Source organism: Acanthaster planci, linkage group LG11 (genome assembly GCF_054643075.1).
Source record: "Acanthaster planci isolate LZ-2023a linkage group LG11, COTS_SCS, whole genome shotgun sequence".
NCBI classification, from domain to species: domain Eukaryota; kingdom Metazoa; phylum Echinodermata; class Asteroidea; order Valvatida; family Acanthasteridae; genus Acanthaster; species Acanthaster planci.
Window position 1 is genome coordinate 13,201,785 of NC_141787.1, and position 11,048 is coordinate 13,212,832.

The window sequence follows — 11,048 nt, forward strand, 5'->3', positions numbered from 1 at the left end:
ATGTATACGTGTGTAAATGGTTTTGACTGACTCTCCAAGATGACTATGGCACCCCGCGGGAAGACCATGAGGAAGCGCTTGAACTGGTCCCTGTCCCCACTATATACTTTCGGAAGACGTCTGTAAACTTTCTGGAGACAACGTACGTGCTCAATCGTGCCTGCCAATCCGTAACGTTATTACAAAGGAGACCACTGACTGGCTAAACCGCACTATTTTAGTGCAATATCTATGAAAATCACTAAGTTTTTAAAATACAGCTGTTGATCGACCTATCTTGCGATTTGCCAGCTCTAAAATAAACAGGCCCAAAAGAAACCGCTGTGTTCATTTTTCAAACTTAATCCCTCGCTGTGTACGTTTTCTGGCCTACCGGGTAGGACTCAGTACATCGATGGAATGGGACAGCGTGGTAATTGAATTTTTTTACAATAATACGACGACCCTTAGTGTTATTTTGCACCGTCGAACGCAAAAATACATAAACCTGAACTGGCTACATCATTGCACGTTGTTTATAGACTTGTTTCTACAGCATCAAAAAGCCTTGGACATAAAACCCATTCACTGAAAATAACACGAAGAAACCGAACGAAGTTGCAATACATGTAATGGATGTCAACTTTCGACTATAGAGTGTTTGCATGGCTGCCATCTTGCAGGTCAGTGTTGTATGTGGAACAAATTTAGAACTGTCCTGCAAGATGGCTGCCACGCAAAGTCTCTACACAAACACGGAACCAAATTGGCTGCTGAATTGCGTGCATCGCACAAAATCTGTACGAATTATATTGTGCCATTCAAGCTACAGGGTGCGATATTTCGATAAGATATCCCTTGTTTTGTTCTGGAATAAACCAGTGGCCGTTTGACTCGAGCAGACGTGTGAGCATACATGACTGTATCAGAAGGAATCTGGCAATACAAATGGAGGCATTGGGGTGGTGATTGGTGGGCTGGATTGGGCTGTATTTGGGTTGGGTTGGGCTGGATTTGGGCTGGGTTTGGGTTGGGTTGGGTTTGGCTGGGTTGGGTCTGGTTGATAGGTCGTTTGGGAGTGATATAAGCGAGGAGCTCAGAGTTTTTCACGTACTTGTCGATACACTATGCACCCGCAGGATACCACCTGCCAAGGTGTGGTTTTTCCGACCTTAGGCCTACACTTTCCGTCGCAGGAATACAAATCAATATTGATTTGCTGAGGAATTGTCACGGAAGTCAAGAGCGGAGTCGCGTACAGGATATACCACCTTGTTTATGGGGTCGGGGTATGAGGAAAACCTTGACAGTTCATTCCATTTTGTTTTTATTTTGTTCTTTGCCCGGCTGAAATTATTACAGTATTGTGAAATTTGTCAATGGCTGAACGGAGGAGGGTTATACGCTCAGTCCATTCCCCTTTTGAGATTCGTTAATACCTACCACTTTCTGTGACCGGTACCGGTCCGTCAACATGAATTCTTCGGTGTATGTCCAACCCAAACGTCGTGAACTCCATATTTCAAGCAGCCTTCTCCATCTTGGGCGCTTGCGTGCACACTCAATGTTGATTGGTACATGGATTTCCTATGGCAACCAGCCCTTCAAGGTATTTTACATATCACCAAACCCTACCATTTGATCATTTCTTTGTTGCTAGTGGTTATAAATTTTTCAGTGGCCATTCGGTCCGTATAACAAGGAGGGCTGTGTGCGCAAGGACATATAGAAAGGTACAGGCAGTCGCACGTATGATTATGGCGCTTATTACCAAAGTGCGCGCGCACAATTTGCTGCTATGCTGTTGCGCGCGCACGATCTGTGCGTAGCAACAGCGTAGCAACAGGTGGTCAGAGAAATAGGGAAGGGCTGCATAGCAACAGGGGGTGGCTGATTTCGCGAGCTTTAACCGCAAAATAAAGCGTCATCTTGTTGATGGATTGTCAGAAAAGAGAGCAAAAGCAATGACAAGTTTTATGATGAATGGAGAATTCATGAAGCATGTTAGTTGTAAGTAGAATTCACTCCGTGCCTGCGTTAGAACATGTAATGTAAAAATTGGATAAAAACAGGCAAATTCTTTTTACTTGAAGATAATGATTGTTGCCAATTTTAATGCTGGACGCGAGAAAACTGTGTGCGTTCTGATTGGTCGAGAGCCCATAAGAATTGGACGTAATGGGCTGGTTAATTTAAAAGGGCTGCACTACTGGCTGGTTGTTCAGTCAAGTCACATCAAGGCATGGAGATGGTTTCCAAAGGACGAATTTTCCTCCTTTTTTGGAGTATGCTGGCCTTAGGAGGAAGAATCGGTCATTGTCTTGGGCTGGAGTGTCCGCCTGGATGGACTCAACGCGACCAGTCCTGTTATCTGTTTGACTCGACGTCTCAGCACAAGAAATCGGTTGCCGAAACCATGTGCCGGCAGCTCGACGGTTACTTGGTCGTGCCGAACTCAGCCGAAGAAAACCAGTTCATTCACTATCTGTTCATGAATGTGACTACTAACCCGCAGCTCTGGCTCGGGTTTGAAATCAGGAAAGACCCAGAGAACGGCACCGCTGCTTGTCCCGACACCGCAGAAAATGGGGAGAAGCTGAGCTACTGCCACGTGTACACCAAAGGGAAACTGGCATTGCAGGAAGGGTGTGGGGTGATGTCCCGGTCAACTGGTCGGTGGAGAGGCTCGGGCTGCGGTCACGCCAAGTTCACCATGTGCGAGCGCCGGGCCGCCGCGGCGGAACGATGCCGTCCCTTCACCTTGTGCCACACCCTGAGCACAGCAGGCGGCGGATGCCACCTCCTGCCGCCGGACCACACCTTGACCCAGATGGAGGGGAGACACCCGGTACAATGCTGTGTTGCCTGCCTTGTCGATCCCAACTGCCGCTCCTTCAACCTGCTGGGGAACGCCACTTGCGTGTTGAATGCCGCCACAGTCTCGCAAGTCAACACGTTGGCACTCCAGCCTTATCAGGAGAGTTGCACGTACTATGAACCGATGATCTAGACACTGAGCACTAAGTGATCTGTGATGATGAAGGTTAGCTGTAAATAGTCCAGAAAATATTTGAGGTCAAGAAGTTGGCTACCTTCACGTATACAGTGTCCGATACGGCCGTCTCACCATGAGTGCCCCACCAAGAGTTTACAACGCGTTGGCCAACCACAATGCGCGAAATTTGTCGACCCAATGCGCGTGTGGAAAGGGTCGACAAATTTCGCGCGTTATGATTGGCCAAGGCATTGCAGCCTCGTGGTGGCGCACTCTTGTGAATCGCCCGTATTCTGTCGACGTGGAAATATACATGTATATCCTTACTCCTAAACGGACTCATTTTCTCTTCTACAAAACTGTGGCTATTTACAGAACTAAAACTTTAACTATAACCTTTACTTTTTACAATTTTATCGAATTTAAGTAGCTTTTATCCTGTCCGTACTTCTAATATGTATGGCCATTATGTTGACTGGCAAAAGGAGAGCTGAAGGATGAGATAGTTTTGGGTTCTGTGCAATATGACGTGAGCAAAAAATACTGCATTAAAGTGGATCACAGGACGCATGTCCACTGTGTGTACATGCAAAGGTTGTGTCAGTTCGTAGCTTCAAGTTGATTTGACCTCAGACTAACGTCAAATTTGGCAGTCCAGGGAGAACATAATAAACATTCGGAAATTGTAATCAATCAGTCTATAGATCGACATTCTGTAATATTCCTGAAATCGACAAGATGAAATTTATTTCCACTTCAGTTGCCATCATATCACCTGATATATGGGTGAAATATGAAGTTTCCGAATTTGCCGCAGGCAACGTACATATGACGAATTAAGAAAACAGCAACACGTGACAATTGATTTTGCAAAATAACTGCTAGTCTAGCAAACTAACAGTTACAAATTTATGGAAAACCCGTGATCATGAGTTTTGCAGTCTCCGGTCTTGAAAAAAAAAGGTGTAGAATGAGTGGGGCAAAAATGTATCGAAACTTGACAGCTTGGCCAATTTCGCAAAATCCAAACCAAACCAAACGGGGTTTTAACGACGACCTTGCTAACTACTTTTTATCGTAAAATATTCCTAATAGGTCTATATGCGAAAAGCCACAACAAAATTTTTAAAAGTAAAATGTAAGAAATAAGACATCTCGTACACTTTTGGCAAATCCTCGGATGGTTTTAGGCTGAAAAAGGATCAGGTCAGTCCTCTACATTTTTGGCATTTAACGATCCTTAAGCCAGCTTTTCACGTTTGTGTTGATCCAAGCGTAAATGAACGGGTTCCCAGCGGCCCTCACACTCACGGTGAGTTGGAAACACTCAAACCTGCCTACCCGGAACAGAACCGGGTGGGTTGGCCCGAGAACGTACGTGATAAACTGGGGCAGCAAGCACATGACTGACAGCAGCGTGATGAACACAGACATCTTAATTAAATTAATGGGTTTGATCTCGTCCGTGCACGAGTTCCTCGGGCGGTGGAGACGTAGTGGATGTCCACGACCGGTTGCTACGCGGAAGTGTTTAGCGCTCCCTGGGGGCGACCACCGTCAGTGTGTCTGGGGAGCTGGAGACGGCGGCGCTGGACCCCGTCACGGTATGCACTCTCCTCTAGCCCTGCTGGTGGGGAACACGAGACAGTACTGAAGGAGGATCACAACCAGAGACGTGAAAAATCACCAGGACGATCAACACGGCAATGAAGATCAGCGTGTCAAGGTCACGGGGGGTCCAGGGTGCACGGGTGATATAAAGCTGGGCTGTAGTTTGCCTCCACCACGTGGGCGACGAAGACAACCCTGGTGATGACCTGCCTGAGGCCGCAGAACCCCTCGTAGACGGCGCAGGGGCCTGGAGATGAGGTAGCGGTTGGAGGCGACCACGGTCCGGGTGTAGATGAACACGCCCATGAGGGCCAGCGAAATCTTGAAGCAGAGCGATCGGGCCCGAACGGTCAGCGGTCCTACACCTCGCTTACGAAGTAGAGGGGGAAGGTGACCGTGGACAGGAGAAAGTCAGACGTGACACGCCGAGGTTCAGCACTTAGGCGTTGTGTGGTGCACGGAGGTCCGGGGTCATTGTAATGGACGAGATGACCAAGAAGATGCAGACCGCTCCCGCCACTCACGAGCAGGCGATGACCGTTGCCTGCTGGATGCGTACACCGTCTGACACAGCATATTTGTCATCAAATTCCGACGGCGATGTCATGTTTTCGAACTCCTCCAAATTCCACATGATGTTAAAATACAGGTCAAACGGTAACACCAAACAGAAAACTCAGAATGACTCTTCGGAATTACACGATTTCGTTAAGAGAATTCCACTTACATTACCAAATTCAGAGAAAATTCGCATACTTTCGCCGATGGGCGGGTTTCTTATTCTTGCAGCAAATCCTCACGGTTTCACTGCAAGCGCAAAAAAAAAAAAAGATCACTGTCGAAATGCAGTATCAGATAATCCGACTAGAGGGCGTAGCCTAGATAAACACCTGTGTGCTTTGCGGGTTCGTGCGATCTGTGAAGATGTGTATTTGCCAAGAGTTTAAGGAAACTCGATCGTGAATTTGGCTCTGTGTCAATCAAGCGACCAACAGCCAGCCCCCCCTCCAGACACAGAATACAAAATTATGTTTGCTTTGATTGCATCGATGAAGGTATGTAAACAGAAATAACTGTGAATGCTTCTCGAACCCTCCATCAGTGGGACGGAGACATGCAAAGCTTATAGAATAAATAAAATAAAATGCAATTGTAAATTTTACCCGAAACTTTACAGCTCACATTCTTAATTCTTAGAGATCTCAAAACTTGAATTCATTATTTTATAAAGGTGTAGTTTTTCCCGTAAAGCGATATGTCAATTATATGGATAAAGTATGACTTATTTGTTGGTAACTCGGAATGTTCGCCTTCGGGCTCAAACCCCCACTTACTCTGTTTCGTGACGTCAGCAACAGCTCGGGCTACATATGGAACTAGGTTAACCCACCGCGTGAAGTGAACATTTTCGACAACCAGCAAGCCTTAACAAAATTCAGAAGTGCGTAGGTTTTTTTAATGTGTATTCTTTTAAAATTTTTTTCATTTCATCTCGCGCCTTAATCTGACCAGTAAGGCCCCTACAATGACGGCAGCGTTGCAACTAGGTTTCAGGGGGGCTCGGACCAGAATTTACCCTAAACATTGCTCATGATGCTCAAACGCCCCTCCTTTGGTTGCGCCACAGCTAGGGGACATGAATGTGAGGCTATATATCAGAGATAGTCTTTTAATAAGGAAGTGTATATCCGGTCTTCATATTCAAAAGATAAAAAAAGGAAAACCTCTTGGGGGTGGGGCTTAAGCCCCAAAGCCCCCACCCCGGGTGACCACTGCCATATCTCTTATTACAAAAACAATTACAAGCCTTCAACTTTTCCATATATCCCCCCCCCCTTCCTGAAAAATTGCTGCTCGGTGCCCGCAAGGGTCGTTAGTTCAAGTGTCTGAAGAAAAAGTCAGTTTAACACAATTAAGCTTCATCGGTGGCCGTACTGGATGACCTACGGGACCCACTGAACACTTTGTCAGGTTTCCACTCACGGTGTCACCTATATTTAAATGGGGCATGCCAGTCCGACAATCGGGGTCAGACTGTAACCAATCAAGGCTTCATTCTCTGGAGAATGGAGAATCCGCCCTGAGCAGAAGCACCCCCTCATCGGTTTAAACAGGCCATATTGATCGGGAGTGTTCATTTTTGTTGGTAGCGATGCAACCGCATTGATTCATGGCTCAAGGAGCGGCGTCGCCAGAGACTTTCTATGGGGATAACTGGATTATGTTAACTGTTCAAATTTTCAAAAAGCCTAAAACACCAAGGGTGCTGTTCATTATATCACGTTGCGTATTAATCATTATTTATTTCATGTAGGTACATAGCTGCATCTCAACCCTCTTTCTGACAGTTTGACTTCACATTTGAAGTGGAATTTACATAAAAGTAGTGGTTTTTTTACAGTTGTGTGGTTTTTTTTGGTGGGGGTCGAAAGTTGGAACCATCAATTTCAGTCGCTTGCAACTGCACATCCTTTGAATATTTTCCGGAAAAGCGCAATGTGTGCCAGCTATTTCCAAAGTAATTCGTCAGTCGGTCTATGGGTGCCGGGGGGCAGGGTGATGCTTGCTCCCCACGGACAAAGAATTTTAAACAGAAAAATACAAAAGAAACGAAAAACCAGATGGACGGGGAAGAAAATCATCAACTTGCTTGAAAAACCTCGATATTGACGTCCTTGCATTGTTGAAGGCTTATCATTTCGTTGCTGGTGAGTGCTTTGGCCCCTTGGAACCCCCCCCCGGAAAAGTGCTTTGCACCCCGCCCCCCCCCCCCCGCAAAAAAATCCCGGCAAAACTCATAAGGTGGGTCGGTTGGTTAGTTACGCATTTGTTAGTTTGTTATATTTTTCTAATCGCTAGCTTGGTTATCGCTAGTGATGAACTTGAAAGCGTACTTTTAAGCGTCTCAAGAAAAACCACTCTGTCGAATTGACAGCAGCATCAATAATTTGAACACTTGAAGTCAATAAAGAATTCGTATTCGGCGCTTTATCTTTTTCAGCACTTTCTCACTTACGTGGCCTTTCGAGTGTATGTAATAAAAAATTAAGTTTCCCCGCAAAGTTGTATATATAATTTACCGCCATAATGTGGCTCCAAGGTTCGGAATTTTCTAAAGCGTTAGTCTGCTTCGATGTTGCCGAATAATCGTTGCAACTCTATTACTGCATGAAAAAAAAAATCAACAGAAAAACATACACCATGACACTAACAAAGTTTTAATGCAAACAACTTCGAGCGGCTGGTAAATTCCATCACGAAATGGCTATACGCTGATGGATAATTTTTCCCTGCATGTTGTCGGCATCCCATATTTGCTTTATTCACCTCCTTTTTTTTAAACAGCGGGACCATGTCCCATTTTTTTCTTATACCAAATGAATCGACACCTTTATATTCATATTCTATTCATATTTTCACACCTTTAACACACGGTCAATTCAGTTCTTCTTGACCTTTGGACTGGTTGTTCAACTTTCAGTTTCTTGTTTTGCATTGCACCCGTGTGTACACCATCAAATTGAATCCGACCGAAACTGTCGTGAAAGCGATTGAACAAAGACTAAGTCAGTCTTTCATTATGCACATGGTCATCGGATGAAGCGAATTCCATTGAAATATGAAGAAATTAAATTAAAAAACAAGAGCAAACAATATATATATATTTGAACCCTTGACCATTTGGAATGACCGATGACTAAATTCCTTGTAGCGCGTGTTCGTTCCAGTCTTCTCCGGACGAATTTTAAGTTAACCGTTTTGTGAATTTGAATGAAGAAAAAAGTGTATAAATGTGCCGGTAAACCAATTCTAATATCGATAATGATTGATAAACGCTGATAATTTCTTACTCCCGATTTATTGCAACCAACGTTTCGGAGCAGCCGAAAAATGAAACTTGAAGTGTACCTACAGCCTTGCGTTGCATAACTAAATAAGTTGCGCTTCACAAAAGTCGGTGTCGTTGTTCAGCCAATCAGATGAGACGTTATAGAATTGCTTCCACATATCTGGTTCTTGCCCCGTCGAATAACCGTGAGCCTTCCCTTCTGTCACAATAACAGCGATTGCCAGACTGAATGTTATTGTCAAAGGAGCACCTGTGAATTCTTCCCGCGCTAAGTCGCTTTGGTATTTAAACCGAGCAACCGCGCATTTCAGTCACCTCGTGGTTTGAGCATTCAATGCAGTTAGCAGGAATTTGCAGTCATAGGCAGGAACTCAATACATTGAGACGTCTTGCCCAGTTTGCAAAAATTTGTAGTCGTAGGCAGGAACTCAACACGTTAGGACGTCTTGCCCAAGTTTGAAGGTACTTGAAGTACTTCCCCGGTTCTGAAAAGTTTGAGCAGCCAAGACCAGCATGACCGGAAGAGGCAAAGGCGGCAAGGGCAAAGGCATGGGAGGGAAGGCACGGAGCCGCTCCAACCGGGCAGGGCTGCAGTTCCCCGTGGGCCGGGTCCACCGGTTCATGCGCAAGGGCCGCTACAGCGAGCGCATCGGGGCCGGCGCGCCGGTCTACATGGCGGCTGTCCTGGAGTACCTGGTGGCGGAGATCCTGGAGCTAGCCGGCAACGCGGCCCGGGACAACAAGAAGACGAGAATCAACCCCCGCCACTTGCAACTGGCCATCCGCAACGACGAGGAGCTCAACAAGATGATGTCCGGAGTGACCATCGCCCAGGGCGGGGTGCTGCCCAACATCCAGTCCGTGCTCCTACCGTCCAGCAAGACCAACAAGGCGGCCAAGGCGCTGGCCGCGCAGAGCCAGGAGTACTGACCACCGACGGGGAGGCGTTCACTCCCCGAACTCGGGAATCTCTAACGGGCCGTTCTTACTGATCGTGAATTACCTGCAGAGGGAGTGCATGTGGTTCTCCGAGGTGTACAAGAACTACTGGAAAGTTTACTACCGGCAGTTGAACTATAAAACGTCAGGAGTTATCTGTGAAAATCCTAGGACTTCCCTATTCCAGCAGAACTCTTGAACAGACTGAAATCCTGACTTAATTTGTACATACTGGTGTTCCGATCACTGCAGGAGAATTTAAAGAGTCAAAAAAGGTGACTGAAACTTTAAGGGATCTGTACCGTTTGCATGACAATAACCTGCTTTTGTGTAAAGCTTAAGTTATGATAGCATGCCGGCTTGATCGTAATTATGTGTGTAACATCTACTCGACGTTATTATGATTGTTACAAAAGTACAGAAGTTAAAACCAACACCGGAAACCTAAGACACGAGCCAAAGGAGACACTCTGAGGCATTTCAAAAAAGAAACAATTTGATAAGGCATGTTAACTTTGATTCTCGCCTATCGCTATACATCTTCACTCTGATAGTTCCTTATGAGGGACAGTTCCTTTAAGAGAAAACATAATTAAAGCCATTATTAAAGCAATTGCAAAAGAAAACTCCAATTTCCAACGTCTAGCACACGCTCATTGCGTATTAACTTTCAGTAAACATCAGGCAGACCTTCCTCGTTGACAAGCGATGTATGTGTGTTTGCATTCGATCCCACAACCAACAGACCAAGAGACTGAGACCATTCATCCTTTTCAAGGAGAGTCGCGGGGGAATGCAGATGACAGCAACTTTTGCACACTCCAGAAAATTTCTTCGAGGCTATTTAATTCGGAATTTCATATATTATCGCAATTTTTCTGTGTGCCTGCTTCATTCTGAATTCGTCGAAGTTTTTCAAGTCTTTACCTCAAGGCTGAGATGATTGAACGTTTTCGTCTTTGCTAAAATCGAAGTTTTGTTCAAAACGTGAAATAATGTAACCGATTTCAAGGCCAGACCCAGGACCATTGGGGTGGGGCTTGTTTTTGAGGAGAGAAAAAAAATGTTTTTGCCTTTTGGGGGCGGGGCGTGGGGCGAGTTTACCCCAGATCTACCCTTGAGGTCTAAAGTTTTAGGGCTTTGAATGTAAAAGTACTTCCATAGTCGATGACGATCTACATATACATGTAGTGCCACTTATCAAGTAAACCTGAAGTATGTCATTTCATTGTTGGATTGCCCTTGAAGGAAAAAACTCGAGTAAACTATACAGCCTGAAGTCAAACTCGACAGCTTGTCTGTGGTTTGTCCAAATAGAACTGGCTTTCAATTTATTGTGGGAAAGAGGACCATGACGCTTTTGGGGTGGGCAAAACTTTGGCATTTCCTCATGCAACGTTTTATGAACTTTCTTAGAAGCGAAGTTGAGTTTTAGAACTTGTTTTTTAAATGAACATCGAAAGACACAATTGACAGTGGCTTAATTTACCTTGCTCCATGCTTAAACTCGGGATTCTCCAAAGTCGGAGTGATGGAATCATAGGACAGAAAAGTAACACTGCAATGGGTTAGCTTAATGGCCTTTAAAAGCTTTACTCGAATTCAAGAGTAGTTTTCATCCTAGGATGCGAAGCAGGGTGTAAACCACCACGCACCTTCCGCAACCCCAAGCCG

At 45.3% G+C, this 11,048-nt stretch overlaps 2 protein-coding genes across 2 annotated transcripts; both read left to right on the forward strand.

The window, feature by feature from the left end:
- The first annotated feature begins 1,818 nt into the window (after positions 1-1,818).
- LOC110987675 (CD209 antigen-like) lies at positions 1,819-3,670 on the forward strand. The gene is made up of 2 exons (XM_022250618.2): positions 1,819-1,989; positions 2,266-3,670. Exon 2 carries the CDS (start codon positions 2,267-2,269, stop codon positions 2,987-2,989), a length of 723 nt encoding a protein of 240 aa, XP_022106310.2. The 5' UTR covers positions 1,819-1,989; position 2,266; the 3' UTR covers positions 2,990-3,670.
- A 5,032-nt stretch (positions 3,671-8,702) lies between these two features.
- Positions 8,703-10,798, forward strand: LOC110987674 (histone H2A-like). Its single transcript, XM_022250617.2, has one exon. The coding sequence runs from the start codon at positions 8,949-8,951 to the stop codon at positions 9,363-9,365; it is 417 nt and encodes a 138-aa protein (XP_022106309.1). The 5' UTR covers positions 8,703-8,948; the 3' UTR covers positions 9,366-10,798.
- The last annotated feature ends 250 nt before the right edge of the window (positions 10,799-11,048 follow it).